This window comes from Lissotriton helveticus, chromosome 4_1 (assembly GCF_964261635.1).
Source record: "Lissotriton helveticus chromosome 4_1, aLisHel1.1, whole genome shotgun sequence".
NCBI classification, from domain to species: Eukaryota; Metazoa; Chordata; class Amphibia; order Caudata; family Salamandridae; genus Lissotriton; species Lissotriton helveticus.
In genome coordinates, this window is record NC_136063.1 from 822,788,377 (window position 1) to 822,808,213 (window position 19,837).

General features: G+C 42.2%; 1 protein-coding gene across 4 annotated transcripts in view; it reads right to left on the reverse strand.

Annotated features, from left to right (window-relative positions):
• The window catches only part of MYOM1 (myomesin 1), a 699,631-nt gene that overhangs the window by 83,833 nt on the left and 595,961 nt on the right, over positions 1 to 19,837 (reverse strand). For all 4 annotated transcript variants that reach the window (XM_078687471.1, XM_078687468.1, XM_078687469.1 and 1 more), the window contains one exon: positions 18,329 to 18,485. In XM_078687471.1, the coding sequence (XP_078543597.1) occupies positions 18,329 to 18,485 (157 nt within the window). The remainder of the gene's footprint in view (positions 1 to 18,328; positions 18,486 to 19,837) is intronic.

Here is a 19,837-nt window from a genome sequence, read left to right on the forward strand (position 1 = left end):
CTATAATATGCACTCATACATCAATACATGCAGTCACACGCTGCCACTCATCCATAGAGTTACTCACACGCCTAGTCAGTAATGCAAAGAATGAATCGCATACCCATTTAATTATGTATACAGTTATACACACCAACTTCGTTTTTTTTAGACATACCACATCACTTATTTATACAGGTACTAACACATATTTACTGTCTTATACAATCACTGATAGAAGCAGACACTTATTTATACACCCACTCTTGAAATAACTTAGTATCACGTATACTCATTTATATACTCCAACACTCACATATAGTGGCTTAAAACATATGTAGTTAGTCACAGATATACCACTGAGACATTTATTCACTCCCCAACACACATATAGACACACTAACTCACCCATACAGCCCTTTGCAGAGGCACATTTTAATCCATACAACCACTGAATCACCCACTCAGACATCTATGCACAGACTCATCCACCCATCCACCCACACAGACACTCAGGGAGCCATAAAGATACTCAGACAACAAATCAATAACCTATATATACACTCATCTAAGTATTCAGCAACCCATGCAGTTGCTTACATACCAATGGAGAGATTAATACAGACTACTACACAGTTTAGTCACTAACCCATGCATTCAGTAAGACACGTTCACTCACTTATACTGTCAGTCACGCACATACGAAATAATTCCATTAGGCACTTGCAAATGCATACATTCTTCAATACACCTTGGCATAGATATATATAAAATATATTTACATGTTATAGAAACACACAATCACTGGATGATGTTATGAGTGATGTCATCAGTGATGGCATTTGAGATGTCATCAGTGATGTCATCAGTGATATCACTTACCATGTCATGAGTGATGTAATATGTGACATCATCAGCATTGCTTTGCGGGCGTGTTCTAGTTAGCTCAACTAACTATAACAGGCGAATTTCTCTGGTTTTATATGAGTCAAATGTTCAACTAACTATAACGTCCCTGAAACCTATGTTTTTTTAGTGAATGTCTAAGGTTTTTTAAATGCTAACTCCTAACTATAAGGTCTGTAAAACCTTTGGTTCTTTCAGTGAATTGCAAATGTTTTTAAATGTTAATTTCGTATTTTTATGTTTATAAAACCAATATTTTTTCTATTATATTTTTTAATATTTTGAAACTCTATTATACTTCTTTTTTTTAACTTTAAAAATCATGTATTGTTTTATATCTTCCCCAAAAAATGTGTATATTTTTTATTTTTTTTCGGGAGAAAACTTCACTCCCATACAGGTATCGTACCAAGTTCCATCACCACACGAATCCTATCCGCCATATTGCTAAACTCGTAAATGATGCGCATTTTGTATCCGAACGAGTTCGTGGCACCGCGTCCCGCGTAACATCATATACGCATGAAGTCACCCCAGGTACTACTTTGGTATCCGACGGTTACGCCGTACCAAGCCACGCATTACATCATGTACGGATAGGTTGTCACCTGCTGCGTGTTGTGCATTCGACGAGTACATGCTGCCAGGCCCTGTGTTACGTCACAGATGTGCAGTATCACGCCGGGTATGCCATTCCCTTTTTTTTGTCTCATAAGTATATCTAAATAACTTTAAACAGCATATGAGAGCACGCAAAAATCTAAGTTATTTTAAACATTTATATATTTCTAACTGTAATAAGCTTATATTATGATAAATATATTTTGTCAAAATCGCGTCGGGTGCGGCCTCCTTGCGCGCTCGGTGCGTGATTGCCATGTGACCTTAAAAAAAAGCATTTGATTGGTTCATAACATTTCCCATTGTAACAGTTGTACGACCCCACCCATTTTAATCGTTCTCTCTACAGCGTTTGATGAGAGACATCTCTTCTGCTTAGAAAGCTTTTTTGGAAAGTGTTTTTCTGTATACACACATCTTATCCTACACACAACATGCAACAATCATCTTGATAAATATTCTGTACATTAGCCTTCCACGTGTGATTGCCATGCATCTCAACGTTCCATCAAAAAACAAATATGTGTTACACGATGCCCCTGATGTGTTTCTGCACATTATTGTGCTGCTTTTCGGCCAGGGTATTGGTGGTTTTAAGGAGCATCATCAGCCACGGGCAGACTGCACATCCTGATGATCACATGCCATCTCATTAATGATAGTTTCCCCCCTCCCGACACATGCTACACTAATCTAAATTGCACACTCTGCAAGGTCAAATCTACAAAAGAAACACACATAAGGAAACTACCTGGCCAGGCAGGAACTGAACAACGCCCAAGTCCCCGGAATAATTATTCACACCCCTAAGCTGGTCTGGCGTCCGCAAGCCCAGGCCACTTTGCGTACGTATAAATAGGATAACCACGACGCCACACGTTCCTCTTCTTCCACACTACCTCAAATGATATGCCGCATCCACCTCCCATATCACAATGCACAATACCTGGCAATCAACACAGGTTCTAAATAGTGAGCCCTACTGCCCTTCGTCTACGAAAGGGATCCACATCGTGTACAAACATACCCCGGAATAGGACCTTGCAACAACACCTTGTGGGACACACCAGTGGTGGCAGGTGAGCAGTGAAGCCTCGGTGTGCAAAACCAACAATTGAGCACAGTGCGGGGGAAGGGATTAGGGTGAAGCACCCTGGGTGCACAGATGCATGCAAGCGATTTTCCCGTAGTTAATAATGTAGGACTATATTATCAACGAACGGCGATAACATTATCACCACTTTAGCGACAGGTACCTGCGGGTAAAGCGACGATAAGGGGTTGATAATATGCCCTTGTGAATTCCCATAGAAGCCCAGGTTCACACCAGAACATAGGCTTCTAATGGAATTCACAAGGGCATATTATCAACCCCTTATTGCCGCTTTAGCAGCAGTTTCCTGACGCTAAAGCGGCGATAATGTTATCGCCCTTCCTTCATAATATGGCCCATAATCTTTGGCCTCATGTATTTAATTTTAAGGACTTGCTGAACCACACTCTTTCTCGCAGACCATGGGTGACGGAGGGTAAACCCTAAGGGCTGGGTGCAATAGGCTGACGCTCTGTCTCCTCCTCCCTCTCTTCTTTTGACTCTCCCTCCCCTTCTCCCGTCCACCCACTACCCACCCTTCCATTCTCACTATGGTCTTTCATTCGGACTACCTTTCTTTACCTCTTCCACATAGCACACATACTTATGTTTCATTTTTGTCTTGCAGGTTTCCTACGCTGCTTCCACTGGAGTCCAACCCATGTTTTTTTTATTATACTGTTCTATTAAAGTTACATTTCTATTTATTTCTGTTTTAATAAAGGGTACTTTTTTCAAATAAATAACTGAGTGTATGGGTCTTCTTTTTCTGACAACACTTGTCTATTATTTATTGTGAAAATCATCTGTTTATAGGAGATTTTAAGAACAAAATTATTTAGTATTAGAGTGCACCTACCAAACATAATCTAACTGACTATTAGACAAATGAAGCCTGGGTAATTTTACAATTGCAAGAGTTCTATAAGTGTATCACTTTATAACACCATAAGTACTGCCAGTGTGATTACAGAACAAATAAGGCACTGCCCAGGACCACAGAGGCTTCAGGGACTGCCAAGGCCCACCCTGCATATTTAAATAAAGACCCAGAGTGTGGCGATCCCCGGACTTCAAATGGCCCGAACCCCCCAAACAATTAGTAAACAATACCCGGGAAGGTGGCACTCCCCTAGGCTGCAAAACGTCTCTGTGCCCTTCCGTGCCTAATTTACATGTGACATTAAGATCCCCAGTCCTAATGATACCCCGAAATATAATAATTGGATTGGCCACGGAACATTACCCACCCACCAGGGGCCTCTTTTAAAATAACCGATGAGACACCGCTTTGTTTTTTTGTTCTTTTCTCTCCATTTTCACCATCCGCATTCCCTCTTTTACAGCGATACAAGGTTTTCCTCCTCCCGCTTCAAGTAGTCGAACAAGTATTTGTTATCACAGGGTGGAAGCCATGCACCACCCTCTAATAGCAAACACAAATGTTTAGCGAATGCACACCCCGGGACATTGTATGAGCTGTGCCTGAGAGGTCGTCCACCCTACTACCATGATGCATTTGTTAATATAAACGCAAACTAACACTACTTACACACATGTAGTACAGCGACCAGAATGTAGTGAAGAAGCAAAGGAAGTGCAAAATCTAAAAATAGAAATATTACCAGAAGTCGGATGACATAGTTCAATGAGCCGACGACCCTGGCATGAGTAGAAACAGCTACACGAATAAAACGGGTCTTCAGCACAACTCAATCAATTTTGAAATATTGGTGAGTGGTGCCTTCTTTTGCCTTCTCCAGCTCGTCACCAAATTTATGTGGTGAAGAGGCAGACAGCAGTGAATCCAATAAGTAGATTTATTACAAGAAAACAAGACACCTGAAACAACCACCAACAGAAGCAGACAGTAAAGCAACCGTCTAATCCAGCACAGTGTACTAACTCCGCAAGGTTCCCCTCATGACTGCCCTACATTCTAACATTACATACAGAGGGCCTTAGAGAATTCCAATAGAAGCCCATGCTCTGGTGTTAACATGGCTTCTACGGCATATTATCAAGCCCATTATCGCTGTTGTAGTGGCTGTTTCTTGCCACTAAAGCGGCGATAATAATAACGCCGTTCCTTGATAATATGTCCCTTACTTTCTAGTAGAATTACATACTAACATTCTACTATGACTTACAATGGAATACAACACACAGCCCATGACTTTACAGCAAAGACCTCATGGTTTTATCCACCAGTAGGGGTAAGACTTTTGCTTCCCACTCCCTATATTGTATAAACGTAAACTAACACTTCTTCCACAAGTAGGCTACAGCGCCCAGAGCACATCACTTTACAGCAATGAGCTCACAATTTAAGCTTGCGGTTTAATCCCAGAGTCTTCACACCAGTAGGGATGAGTAGGTTGCTTCCCACTCCCTATATACTAAAACGCATACTAACACTACTTACACACTTATACTACAGCGGCTAGTATCCTACAGCGCCCAGAGCCCATCACTTTACAGCAATCAGCTCGGTTTCATCTCCAAGTCTTCACACCGGTAGGCATAACTACTTCGCTTCCCACTTCTGGTATACTATAAACACATAGTAGCGGCCAGTAGTTCGCTTCCCACTCAACACTAAACATCTACTAACACTACTTGCACATGTACGCTACAAACATCAGACCGCATCACTTTACAGCAATGACATCATGGTTTAGACTCTCGGTTTCATACCCGAGTGTAGCCCCATATCAATATCACCATCATGCCACTCTGAGCAACACCGCACTTTCAGGCTCTTAACAGTGATAACTACCTACTGGCGACTGCCAGTAGGTAATCAGGAACAAATTACAATAGTTCCTTGATTCTTTAAGCTTTAAAAAATTCTCTCTATTACTGTCTTTCTACTCTTCCATATAAATAGTTTTTTAAATATTCACGTACACATCGAAGTCAGAAATGCAAAGTATTCTCTCAACACACTTTTTAGAACATTCTACGACACGTGGAGGTTAAAAGTTCATCAATTTTTTTAAATCTAACAATATTTTTTTTGCAACATTTTCTCTTACATTTAACGGCACGTGCAGGTTAAAAGTTCACAACAGTTTTTAGTTCGAACACTGCCTTCCAAATGCAAGTAGCAGGTGTGGTTGAGTTGAGCAAATGTTTTCCTATAATATGTACTCCACGTGCAAACTGCTTTTTCTTAGCCAATCACAAACATACTTTTCCACAAAACGAATGTGCACCCTACTTTTAAAAAATAATGCTTTTCATCTCCCAATCAGGTACCGTTTTTTATTCGGAAAGAAATTACTTCCCCATCTTTAAATATATCTCTTATTCTACGAAGGAACTGCATGAGCTACAGAATTCTACCATGAGATGATTCAAGAGGTATACAGAACAGAGATGTATTGACTTAGACCTAGGTTTACAAAATGTGCACATTAAATGGTTTGGACAGAGAGGAGTGAAGTGGCACCAATTGTTGCCTTTGGTTAAAACCTGTTTACATCTCCAACACCCTGACCTCATGATTGTGCACTGTGGTGGAAACGACCTAGGCACATTGACTGGGGTAGATTTGGAAATGCTTATGAAGGATACCTTTGGACAATTGATGTTACTTTTGCCTCAAACTGTCTTTGTATATTCCAATATATGCCAAAGACAGAAGTGGAAATGGTCCAAACAATTGTGTCCTCCGATTGAAAAATCTCAGAAAAAAGTCAACAAAGCTCTCTCTGCATACCTCAGAGACCACAAAAAGGGGTCCATATAGAACAACAACATACGTTTTGATATGGTGGATATATACAGAAGTGATGGAGTACACTACACAGAACGAGTTTTCCTGAATAACTTGAAGCTGTGCATTGGCACTTATATGTAGCTCCAACACAAGGGCTCTTTTAAGAGCCACCCTATAACTTACAACTTAGGCCCGCTATTTTAGGGCCATAAAATGCCAACTCCCGCACCCTCGCCAAAATGTATTCTCCACACAGTTGTGGCTCAGCGGCCAGACTATCTCACTTTGCAGCACAGACCTCTCGCTATGATCCCCAGCTCTACTCACCCGTCGATGTGAGTAGTTTCCGCTTTACAAACACCATATTAATTTACCTTCGCACTCCCTATACAACACAACCTAAGCACCATACACAAGCTACAATGTTCTAAACAAAAGTTCATCCAAGTAGCTATAACTACATGCTGACACTACTTGCACAGATGTGGCACAGCAGCCAGAGCACATGACTTCACAGCATATGACACACAGTTTGGGCTCACGCTTTAATCCCCGACTCCGGCAGCAGCTCAGCTTAGCAACATGAGACTCTAGACAATACCTCACATATATTTCGTACCCCAGGACTTTCATACCAGTACGGGTCAGTAGTTCATCCTAGTAGTTATAAACACATCCGGTCACTACTTCCACAACTATAGTGCAGTGCCCACAGCACCTGACTTCACAGCATAAGACACACAATTTGGGCTCAGGCTTTAATCCCCGAGTCCCGCACCAGTTCACCTTACCCACATCAGACTCTACGCAATACCTCACTTAATTTCCGTAGCCCACCACTTACACACCGGTAGGGGTAAATACTTCGCTTCACACCCCCTCTATAGCACACCCTAAACACCCCACAGAGGTGACAGTGCTCCTACCCTCCTATTTCCCACTTTTTCCCCCCGTTTTTCACCTTACTCGCTTCAATGAAATCACAAAATGGCGGCCAACACTTCCTAGTTGCAACCATTTGCACCGCTCGCAACCAATCAGCAACAAGCTTGCGCTCGTAACGCCTCAGCCAATCAGATGGCAGAATTCCCAAAATCGATATCTGTAATTTTCAATATTTCTCAAAAACTACTAAACGAATTTACATCAAATAAACAAAAGCATGCTTTCTAGACCAAGACGCTTCTCCCTGCCAAATTTGAGGTAATTCCGTTCACACGTTCGACCTGTAGCTTTGTCTAAAGTTTCCTATGGAAATTAACATGGAGAAAACACGTTTTGGGACCCCCCCCCTTTTTTCTCGGCTCCCCCTTGAAGAATTACCTCCAAACTTTCAACATATGAGCTGATCTCAACAAAGAATTTGTTTTGAAATTTTGCGAAGATTCGTCAATCTGCGCCAAAGTTATTGGGAATAGAATGTTGCCATTTTCCTATGGTAACTAGGTCCTAACTATAACTACCTACTAGTAGGTAATATATATATATATATATATATATATATATATATATATATATATATATATATATATATATATATATATATATATATATATATATATATATATATATATATATTCACTGAAAAAAACATAGGTTTCACACCAGTTATAGTTAGCTGGAAATTTTACTGGCATAAAACCAATGAAATTCCCACGTTATAGTTAGTTGGACTCACTATAACTCGCGCGTGCAATGCACTGCTGATGACGTCACATATTACATCACTCATGACATGGTCAGTGACATCTCTCATGACATCGCTGATGACACCATCCAGTGAATGTGTGTCTTTTTGAAAAATAAATATTAGTGAGTAATGTTTAAATATTTAAATATATGTATTAGTGTTTCACTTTGTGTATAAGTGGCTGCATGGGTTGGTGAGTAGGTACATGTGTATGTATATAGGTTATTAGATATTTTTCTTAGTATCAGTATGAGTGTTTGTATGGTTTGGTGGGGGTATTACTTAGTACATAGATGCATGAATGACTGACTCTCTGTTTGTATGTGTTTTGAAGACAACATATGTGCAGGACTGTATGGGTGAATGAGTGTGTATATGTGTGTGTTAGTGAGTGAATGACTGTCTCACTAGTGTCTTTATCAGTAACTACATATGTTTTAATCTAGTATATGTGAATATTGATGTATATAAGTGAGTATATGTGAGAGTGAGGGATTGTAAGAGTTCCTGTTTAAATTAGTATGTGTTTCTATAAGTGATTGTTTAAGAGAATAAATATGTGTAAATTCCCTTAGAAGTAAGGTGGTAGTGTGTGTATAGCTCTATATGCAAATAAATGGATGTTCAATAGTTTATTTGCATGTGTGAGTATGTCTGTGAGTAACTTTTGGATGACTGTCGGTGTGTAACAGGATGTATAGGCGTATCACTACATATGATGAGTGAGTATATGTATGAGTGACTATATAGAACTGTTTGTGAATGAGTGGATGTGTATATAGATGATGGAATTACTGAATTGGTTGTTGTAACTGATATGGGTATCTCCATTTCTTTGAAAATTTTAGTTTCTATTTTTGAATATGTGTTTTAAGGGTTACATTACAGTGAAAGGAGGTCCGTCACTCTGTCACAAGGATGGTGTCATCAGTGATGTCATGAGTGATGTCACTGACCATGTCATGAGTGATGTAATATGTGACGTCATCAGCAGTGCATTGCACGCGCAAGTTATAGTGAGTCCAACTAACTATAACGTGGGAATTTCATTGGTTTTATGCCAGTAAAATTTCCAGCTAACTATAACTGGTGTGAAACCTATGGTTTTTTCAGTGAATTTCAATGGTTTTTTAATAGTAAATCGCTATAGCTATGAAAAGTAATATTTTTTATAACGAATTTTATATTGTATAATTATGTAATAGTATTTTTTATTTTTTTTTATTTTTTAGCCCCGGAGCGCTCCCGGGGCGCGTACCGATGCGCTCACCGGTAAGCGCAGTGCTTCGGCACGCCCAGGGGTGCGTACCGGTGAGCGTCCCGTTAGCGCTATTGCCGCGAACGAAAACATCGTGACGTATCGCGTAGCCGCGTGATGCCTCATATGATGCACTACGTAAGCGCACCCGGAAGCACCCGAGCGCATACGGTTGCGCAACGTAAGCACAGCCTGGCGCGCCCCCGAGCACGCACCGGGGCGCGTAGCGTAAGCGCGTCGGGTCATGTGACCTGAAAATAACACTTTTGATTGGTTCACAACACTTTTGTTTTCTAAATGATGAAAGACCCCACCTTTTTTCCTCATTTTCACTTTGTTGTTTGAGTGAAGAAGACCTGCATTCATTCTGTGAGAAATGGCTTCACTAGTAGCAGATGCAGGTGCATCTGCACCACCACCACCTCCACCACCACCACAAGAACCACCACAAGACCACATTGGTGGTCAACAAGAAGAGGAGGACGAAGAGTAGGAGGTGGAGAGAGACTTTCTGCCTGAGGACAATACCCCATACAGACCCAAGGAACATTTTATTTGGAACTTTTACAAGATGCCAAGGGGTGCAAAAAAGGTGACTGCAGCTAAGGTGACTTGCCTCATCTGTGGCCAAGAACTGTCAAGAAGGAGCCCAAAGAAGAAGTATTCTTTTTGGAACCACACGATGATTAGACATATGCAGAGGAAGCACCCGAACAATTATTCGGCAGCAGAGGTCAGGGAACTGACCAAGAACCCTTCCCATCCTTCTTCTTCAAGCGCCTCCAATCAACCCACTCTATTGGATGCAGAGGCTAGGGAGATGGTCCCTAATGTACAAACTAGGTTTGGAGATTATAAATTTGTTTGCAAATTTTGCAACAAAACAATCTCATATGGTGAGCAAAGCATCACTTTACTCAATCGAGCTGCAGACAACCATCACTGCAGCAAGCGACCTTAATTTTTTTCTATTTTTTTTTGCTCCAGTTGAGCTGTTTGCAATTCCCTGTGTTTTGTTTGACCCCCCGAAAAACTACAAAAAAATATAAAATTGTTAAGAAAAGCCAAAAAAAGTAAAAAATGTTCAAAAAACAATAAAAAAATATAAAACAACAAAAAATAAAAAAACAGTTCTTTTCAGAACTACCTCTAATTTATAAAAAAATGCTACTTTTTTTTGAAACTCTGTCATTCTTTTTTCTCCAGGGTACGCTCCCCAGTACGCTCGCCAGTGCGCGTACCGGGCGCTCCCCCCGTGAAAATTGAAAAAAATTTAATTTTTTTTCCCCCGTGGCGCCCTTTTATGGCCCCCACATCAAACCTAGGGGGTCAGGGGGAGTCTACTCTGCCCCCTTATGGTCATTTCCCCCTTTGTTTTTGCCACCTCTTGTGTCTCGATCCTACCGAGACACAAGATGGCGGCCGCTCCGGACTGTTTGGAATGTTTACAGACACCCGAGAGCCAATCAGCTTTCCGCGCGCGAACTCGCGTAGCGCGCTGGTAAGCGCCCCGGTGCGCGTACCGGGGCACGCTTATAGATATATATATTTTTTTGAACCTAAATTACTCAAAATCCACTGGACTGCATATCTTGAGACATAGCAAAGGCACATCGGGCTACCAGTCCCTACAATTTTGCCAAGTTTGGTGGAAATCCATTCAACCGTTCGGGCTAAAAGTGAGTCCAACTGCCCCATGGAAATTAACATGGGGAAAACACGTTTTGGGACCCCCCTTTTATCTCGGCCCCCGCTTAACGAATCCCCCCCAAACTTTCAGGGAAGGAGCGGAGCGGAGCGGGCCATCTTCTTTGAGAAATTCGCTAAGATTCGTCCACCGGCGCAAAAGTTATTCCCAATAGAATGTTCCTATGGAAAGTAGATCCTAACTATAACTACCTACTGGCGACCGCCAGTAGGTAATATATATATATATATATATATATATATATATACATATATATATATATATATATACCACGTGACTCTCCTTGAATCTCTCTCGGCGTCTCCGACCCAGCCAGGCCCCGAGCACACACCAGCAAACAAAGGGAGACGGACCACAATGATTCAGCTTCGGCAGATTTTAATTGAAGCACAGAGCAGCTACGCGTTTCTGGCAAGGTATGCCCTTGATCACGCCGCAACATGAATGAATATATATATCTTGAGCACTCCACTTGCCACTGCCACTGGCGCTTCAATCAGGAAGAATGGAGCGCGGACCACATATAAGGTGCTGAATAATAGTTTTTATTCTCCCATCAGTATGCCGGCCATTAAGCGTTTCTGCTCCCAAGAGCCTTGATCCCATGACGCGTTGTATAGTGAGCTGATCTTTTTTATACCATTTTTCCCCCATCTGTGTTTATAGTGACAGTGCATATGTAAACAAACAACGTGTCAGTCAAACTTATATATAAACACAGTTTATTTTATTTATTTTATTTTATTTATTTTTATTTTATATGCTTCTATAGCGCATGAATAGACCCCCGAAGGGGTATCTCCGCGCTTTGCCTTACAGAGGGAAACTAGTATTGTGCCAGGTCATTCAAGAAAAGTTGCTGGGAGATGAAGGGGGTTTAAATACTGTTAAAGAGGTATGTTTTGAGGGATTTGCGGAAGGACAGGTGGTTAGTTATTTGTTTTAGTGTGAGGGGGAGGGAGTTCCAGAGAACTGGCCCAGCATACGCCAGAGCACGTCCTCCTTGTCGGCATTTCTTTATTTTGGGGACCTGTAATAGTTGCAGGTTACTAGAGCGCAGTGAGCGGCCTGGGGCATAGGGTAAAAAAGCTTTTGCAAGGTATTTTGGGCCATTTCCTGACAGACATTTGTGGATTATGCAAAGAGTTTTGAACTGGGTGCGTTGCCGCACAGGCAGCCAGTGAAGTTCCGCCAGAAGTGGGCAGGAGGGGGTCCTGGATGGTACATTGAGGACTAGCCTTGCTGCCGTGTTTTGGACTACTTGCAGTTTCTTTAGCTGGCCTTCATTGGTGGATAAAAGAAGGCCATTGCAGTAGTCCAATCTACTAATTACTAGCGCCTGAACTAGAGTTTTTCTGTGGTTGTCAGTGAGATAGGGAAAAACTCTTCGCAGCAGTCCAATGGCCCTGAAGCACGTGCCGGCAACCTGGTTGACATGGTCTTTAAATGTCAGGGTTTGATCAAATAATACACCCAGGTTTTTCACAGTCTGCTTTGGGATGGGGACTGGACCCAGTTCTGAAGGCCACCACTCATCAGACCATTCTGACGCTGCAGCCCCAAACAGTAACACCTCAGTTTTAGCCACATTGCATTGAAGGCAGTTCTCAGTCATCCACCTTGAGACCGCCCTCATGCCATCTGCGAAGGATTTTTTCAGAGCAGGTGTTAAGGTTTTAAAGGGGAATAGAAGTTGGGTGTCGTCGGCGTAGGACACCGGGGTGAACCCAAAGGACCTCACTATGTCAGCCAGGGGGGCCACATACACATTGAACAGTGTGGGGCTTAGGCATGAGCCCTGTGGCACTCCCCTGGTGAGCTCCCTAGAGGTGGATTTATGGGAGCCCATCCTGACTTCCTGAGAGCGGCCAGTAAGAAAGCTCTCCATCCAGGACAGAGCTGTTCCTCCCAGTCCCACGTCCCTCAGACGGCCGAGAAGCACTTCGTGAGACACCGTATCGAAGGCAGCGGATAAGTCCAACAGCACCAGAATCATAGACCCCCCGCCGTCCAGTGACATCCTGATGTTGTTGGTCACTGCTAGTAGGGCTGATTCGGTGCTGTGGTTTGGCCTGAACCCAGATTGTGAAGGGTCCAGGCCTTCCGCTGCCTCGATGAAGTTAGATACGTGGGTGTTCACGTGCTTCTCTGTCATCTTACCGATGTAAGGTAGGAGGGAGATGGGCCGGAGGTTAGAAAGATCTGTCCAGGGGGAGGCCGTTTTTTTCCTAATTCGGTTCACCACCGCAATCTTCCATTCCCTTGGAACCTGTCCTTCGGCTAGTGAGATATTCATGACAGCTTGAATAGAGGGTCCAAGGAGGGAGATCAGAGGGGCCACCATTTTGGCGGGGAGGTGGTCATTGGGGGAGCCTGATTTTATATGGTTAATAAGCAGTGGAAGGTCTTGATCTCTGACTGATGGAATGGTGAGTAGAGAGTTCTCATTTTGTGAAGGGGATTTTTTATAGTGGAGAGTGGTAGAGCCTACACCCCTAAACGCCACTATTTTGTTGTATATGAGATTGATTTTTTCCTCAAAGTACGTGGATATCTCATCACACAATTCTTGTGAGGCGTCTTCGGGGCTCTCACTTGCTATGGGTTTCACAAAGCTCTGTAGTATTTTAAACAGTTCACGTGAGCAATTACCTGCCTGTGCCAGCTGTAGAGAGATGTTGTTTTTCCTTGCTTTCTTGATGTTTTTATAATAGCAGGATTGGGCTTCTAGAAAAATTTCCTTTTGCTCTACGTTTTTTGATGATCTCCAGGCTTTTTCTAATCGCCTGCATTTCTGTTTTTCTTTCCTGAGGTCAGGAGTATACCATTTTTCCTGCTTGGAAGGGGGATACTGTTTGTGTGATTTCAGAGGGGCCAGAGTGTCAATTGCATGCTTAAGTGAGTTATTTAATTTCTCCAGAGCTGTCTCTGCGGAGTCAGCATCTGTAAAAGTGGGTTGTAGCCAGTTTTCGCGCCAGTTTTCCACGGATATTTTATGCCATTGGCGACGGAGAATTGGCGGGGGCGGTGTCCTATAAGGCCGTTTAGTCTGTCTTGTGACCTGGAATTCAACTAGATAGTGGTCTGTCCAGCAGACTTCTTTGGCAGGGGAACATCCAATATTGGTAGAGTTAGTAAATATGGAGTCCAAAGTATGGCCTCCTGAGTGCGTTGCTCCTCTATTTATTGCCACTAATCCAAGAGTGGACAGGTCTGCCGTGAGCTGAACTGTTTCGGAGAGTAGAGGGTTGTCCATATGTATGTTAAAGTCCCCGAGGAGAAAAAAGTCCTCCTTGGCTTTAATGTGTGGGGCTACCAGCTCCAGGAGGGACAAAGAGAAGGCAGGGTTGGGGGCTGGTGGGCGATACACCAAGGCGCCTCTCCAGGAAGTATTTCCTAGAAGGCTGATTTTGAAGGCCAGGAATTCCAGGAGGGGGCAGCACTTTTGTTCTAGGATTGTGACCTTATATCTATCTTTGAATATTATGGCTAATCCTCCGCCAGTTTTAATCGGCCGATCAGCGTGTATAATCTTGTAGCCTGAGGGGACCCCGAACGTAATTGCTGTTACCGTGTGGGGCTTCAACCATGTTTCGGTGAAGAAACATATGTCAGGCTGCTTAGTAGAGATAAGGTCCCAAATCTGTAGTTGATGCTTTGGAAGGGATCGTACGTTTAAAAGAAGACATGTATAACTCGTGGGAGAGGTATGTTTTGAGATATTAGTGCTTTTAAAATGCTTAATCTCCACTGATTGAAACCTACATTGAAGACACGAGAAACTGCCCTCGAGCTGTTGACTAGGAAGCCGAGCAGTGCAGTTCACGGTTGTTTGAAGCCGCCGAAGGGTTTCAGAGCAGTAGACTATGTGTCTCATACCTGTGGTGGTAGAATCCATAGTGAGTAGTTGTAGTGCCCCTATGCCACGTACTGTCGCGGACGGGCGCAGACGGGCAGGTCTTTGGCTGGTCTTCGGCGTTGCTTCGGCGATGCTGCGCGCGATCGCTGCGCGCGTCTAGGGGGCGATGGCTAAATAGGCCCTCAAGCAGCATCCACTAGAGCGCTGACCGCTCTGTGAGTGTCCCCGCAGGAAGTCACTGGCTCTCCCTGCTCCGCCCTCCGCGCAACGGTACTGGCTACCGCGTCGGACCGGGGCGGGCAGGGGTGATGACGAGCACAGGCTTCTAAGTTTACATTAAGTGTTCCATCCCCCTTGTAATCAGGGTGGGAGTGAAGATAAAAATCGCACCAGGCAACAGGTTTAGGCGGTAATGCAATGCGAGTGATTTTCAATAAGTAAGTGTTGTTTTAAAATTCATAACACAAGCTAAAACATCGTTTGTAATTTCAACAATGATTTTAAAAAGATTATGCAGGCTAAGTCACAGTTCTTACATGCATCAGTACTTGGAATGGAGCAAGGCACTTTCGTGTATCCTACAGCAAGCAAAGCGGAGTTGAGACCCTGCCACCGTCTCTCTTCCGCAGCTTGCAGGTGTCGGGGCTCCGCCTAAATAGGCCCTCAAGCAGCATCCACTAGAGCGCTGACCGCTCTGTGAGTGTCCCCGCAGGAAGTCACTGGCTCTCCCTGCCCCGCCCTCCGCGCAACGGTACTGGCTACCGCGTCGGACCGGGGCGGGCAGGGGTGATGACGAGCACAGGCTTCTAAGTTTACATTAAGTGTTCCCTCCCCCTTGTAATCAGGGTGGGAGTGAAGATAAAAATCGCACCAGGCAACAGGTTTAGGCGGTAATGCAATGCGAGTGATTTTCAATAAGTAAGTGTTGTTTTAAAATTCATAACACAAGCTAAAACATCGTTTGTAATTTCAACAATGATTTTAAAAAGATTATGCAGGCTAAGTCACAGTTCTTACATGCATCAGTACTTGGAATGGAGCAAGGCACTTTCGTGTTTCCTACAGCAAGCAAAGCGGAGTTGAGACCCTGCCACCGTCTCTCTTCCGCAGCTTGCAGGTGTCGGGGCTCCGCCTAAATAGGCCCTCAAGCAGCATCCACTAGAGCGCTGACCGCTCTGTGAGTGTCCCCGCAGGAAGTCACTGGCTCTCCCTGCCCCGCCCTCCGCGCAACGGTACTGGCTACCGCGTCGGACCGGGGCGGGCAGGGGTGATGACGAGCACAGGCTTCTAAGTTTACATTAAGTGTTCCCTCCCCCTTGTAATCAGGGTGGGAGTGAAGATAAAAATCGCACCAGGCAACAGGTTTAGGCGGTAATGCAATGCGAGTGATTTTCAATAAGTAAGTGTTGTTTTAAAATTCATAACACAAGCTAAAACATCGTTTGTAATTTCAACAATGATTTTAAAAAGATTATGCAGGCTAAGTCACAGTTCTTACATGCATCAGTACTTGGAATGGAGCAAGGCACTTTCGTGTTTCCTACAGCAAGCAAAGCGGAGTTGAGACCCTGCCACCGTCTCTCTAAGTTTAGACCTTATACTCTGTTTAACATATCATTGATATTTCCTTTAAAACTGTCCCAGTTCACAGATCAGTCACTGAGTTATGGTATAAATACCAAACATCTAATTTTGACAGAACAGCAGGCTTACTGAGTACTCAATCACCTTTGTCTTCTCGCCCGCAAACTATAAATCATTTAATTAAACTTTTCAACGGGTTAAAAACATATTCGGTAAAAAACATAAATCTATAAAACTTTCATAAATATGCGCAAAGTGTGCATACTGACAGTACTGTTTAGAAATGGTGATTTCCATGGACACAAGGGAGTCAATTTTTTCGTTATACAGGTTTAAATACAATTTCCAACCATGACATTGCCTTTCTCCCTCGAGGTATTATTTGACATTTAAAATTGAAATACTATGATGCGATTTTACAATAAAAACCTTGATCTAAAATTTATAAAACCAAAGATTAAATTGCATGAACATACCTATTTCTTGTGCAAATATGCATGAGATACAGTACTAGTCTAACCTTGACACCTTGTTATTACCCGCCAGATTATAAAAGGTTTAAGCAATAGAGCCTGTGTGGACATATGACCATCAAAGTGAAATTTGTGCAAATATATTTGAAAGTGCTGGTGCAAATTTGTTACTGAGTGTACATATATAAAAAAGATAACAATAAAACATGTTAAAATCATTTCGATTCTGCTGACTTTTGTTGACGTTTGGCTTTTGGCAGCATCCATCCTGATGAGCTAAGTGGCTCTATTCTTTATTTGTCTGTAATCTTACTGATAGCCTTGAGCTGTTTAGAGACATGTGTAAAGGTCTTCGGTGATATTTAACCCTCCCGGATTTTTTTAGTTGAATTCTAAAATGTATTGTGTTTCTACCTTGCGTAGTGCTCTTTTCCTGTCACCACCCCTTTTAGTTGCTGGTACACTGTCTATAAGATAGTATTTGAGATCCTATATGACCAAGAGACAGGGTCTCGAAACGCGTCGAGTGAGTGTTGCCGTTTTGAAATAAAATCACTACTAATGCAATTGGAGTCCGTGGTGGTTGTTTTTTCCTAGGAGTTTTGGAATCAAATACAATGTTTTTGAATATATATATATATATATATATATATATATATATATATATATATATATATATATATATCTCCAAGGTATATATGTGTGGCGTTAGGAATAATAAATCTATACTTCCCTGTATATGCTTACCTTTCTATAGTTTGTGCCTCGATATTCTGTCCTTAATATTCATATACCACAATATTCTGGGGTCGATATTCAATAATACAACCTAATGAAATTGTACCCGGGTAAGCTGAATACAAAAAACTGTTCTTTTGTCCAGTTGTACTTTGCAGAAGGAATAACCAGCGATTTTGTGTAACCTGCAACTGCAAGGGAGACGTCAAATTATACTTCTTCATCTCAGATGTGAGAAAGATTGGGTAGCCTTAAGATGAGTTTTCCATAGTGAAACATTTGTAAAAACGTTGTGTGGGAAAGAAAGATGAGTATGCAAGACGCTTAGAGTGAAACGGGTTGGTTTTGAACACCAGTAAAGCTTTTTAAGAACAGCAGTTAAAGCAAGGGTTTCTGGTGCACCCTCCTTTTCCCTTTCTTGACCTACCATGTTTCAAGAAGTGTGCATACTGTTGTCCACTGGTACTGAGCATACCTGATAGTTGTGGAACTCGCTGAAGGCATGTTTCCTACAATCTACCAATGTACCATGCAAGCCAGCTTAGCTGTTAAACCTACTGGAATGAAGTTTCCGAACTATACTAATAAGGCGCTGAAATAACCTTACTTGACTTTTTTTCTAAAGAGGCAACCTTACTATACAAACAATGTTTGTCTTACTGACAATGTAGATAAACACAAATGGTAAAACCCACCTTCTTGTAATTTTGTCTCTTGTTCTTTGACAGGAGTTCTTGTTGTGGAAGCTCTTTCTTTCTTCTTTTCTGGTGTTTTGATTTCCAGGATGTACCCTTTGCCTTCCGTAGCATATGTAGACATGTCAACGTCAACCATGTCATGTGTCACCACCATCTGCGACAGCAAAGAAAGAGGCACATTTACAATTCCGGAGATCCTGTGTATGCTGAAGATATTTTGACCCTCACATAGCAGGTTCTTGCCTGGAAAATATCCTTCACAGTATAGATTGCATTTAAATATACAAGATTAAACTTAAAAATACAATGGGGACATTAGGTTTAGGTACAGTTTTGAAGGGTTACCAACTGGCAAAACTCTTGAAAGATACAATAAGTGAATTTGATACATTTTTACTGGAATAGAGTCCGTAGAAGTTGTTGCAGCATAAAGGGTGATAACATTTTTATTCATACGCTTACACTTCTTACTACTCTAACCTTACTGGGCCCTTTTACGATTAGACACTTTACAGCACTTCCATTTACCACAGAGGAAACAATTGTTTGATGAATCTTTCTCCGTCGATAGGAGGGGTGGAAATTAGGTGACCAAACTCCACGTTAGCTGTACAATGAGGACCATTAGTCGAGAGCCAACTCACAAATTTGAAATCAGGTTTAGATACACCACTGTTAGAACCATCCTGTAGAAATAAATGAGAGCAACTGGGAGACCCAAACTCCTGATGATGTTAAGTTGAGTTAAAATTATGCAAAGCAAAAGCCCGGCAATAGCAGCACAGAATAAAAGAAGTAAAACCTGATGATCTGATAGAACTCGCTGATTTTCCCTACAATGCATTTAAAGCATTTTCAGTAGCATAGTTTAAATGGAAGAACCAACAGGCTTTAATAATAGACCCAGGCATGGTTTAGATTACTTTTGTTATTATATTAAAGAATCAAAATGTATTAAAATAAGCAATTTCTTAAGGATTTCAGTCTAGAATATCACAACTTGCATTAAAGCACCAACTATTTAGGCAAATCTTTATCGAGTGGTTATAAAAATCCATTTGTAGAGTTACAGAGTTTCACTATCATTTAAGGCAGAAGGAGGGTTTACATTTCCAACAGCTCAAGTCCTATAGAAGAATGGGGAAGGTTCAGACTTGAAGTTCAGTAGGGGCAAGTCCAATAGCATATAGCTAAAGATATAATGGAAAATTGAAAAATAGAAATGGTTCGACAAAGAAGGTTCAGTCTATCAGCTACCAATTGTAGCATCGACGAACAGTCCAAAGTAAACGATCGATCAGCACAGCACCTTCTTGCATGGGGAAAGTAAAAGTATGGCGTTTGGGTGCCCCTCCTTTGGGTTTTTCTCTTTTATAGCATTTTTACCAATGTCGAGTGGTGTGGCTTCACACCGCCATCGAAAGACCATCACATGTCCATATTGGCACCAGTCACCAGAGATGGTTGAAACATCAATTTGGTCTCCCATGCTAATCGTGTGAAACA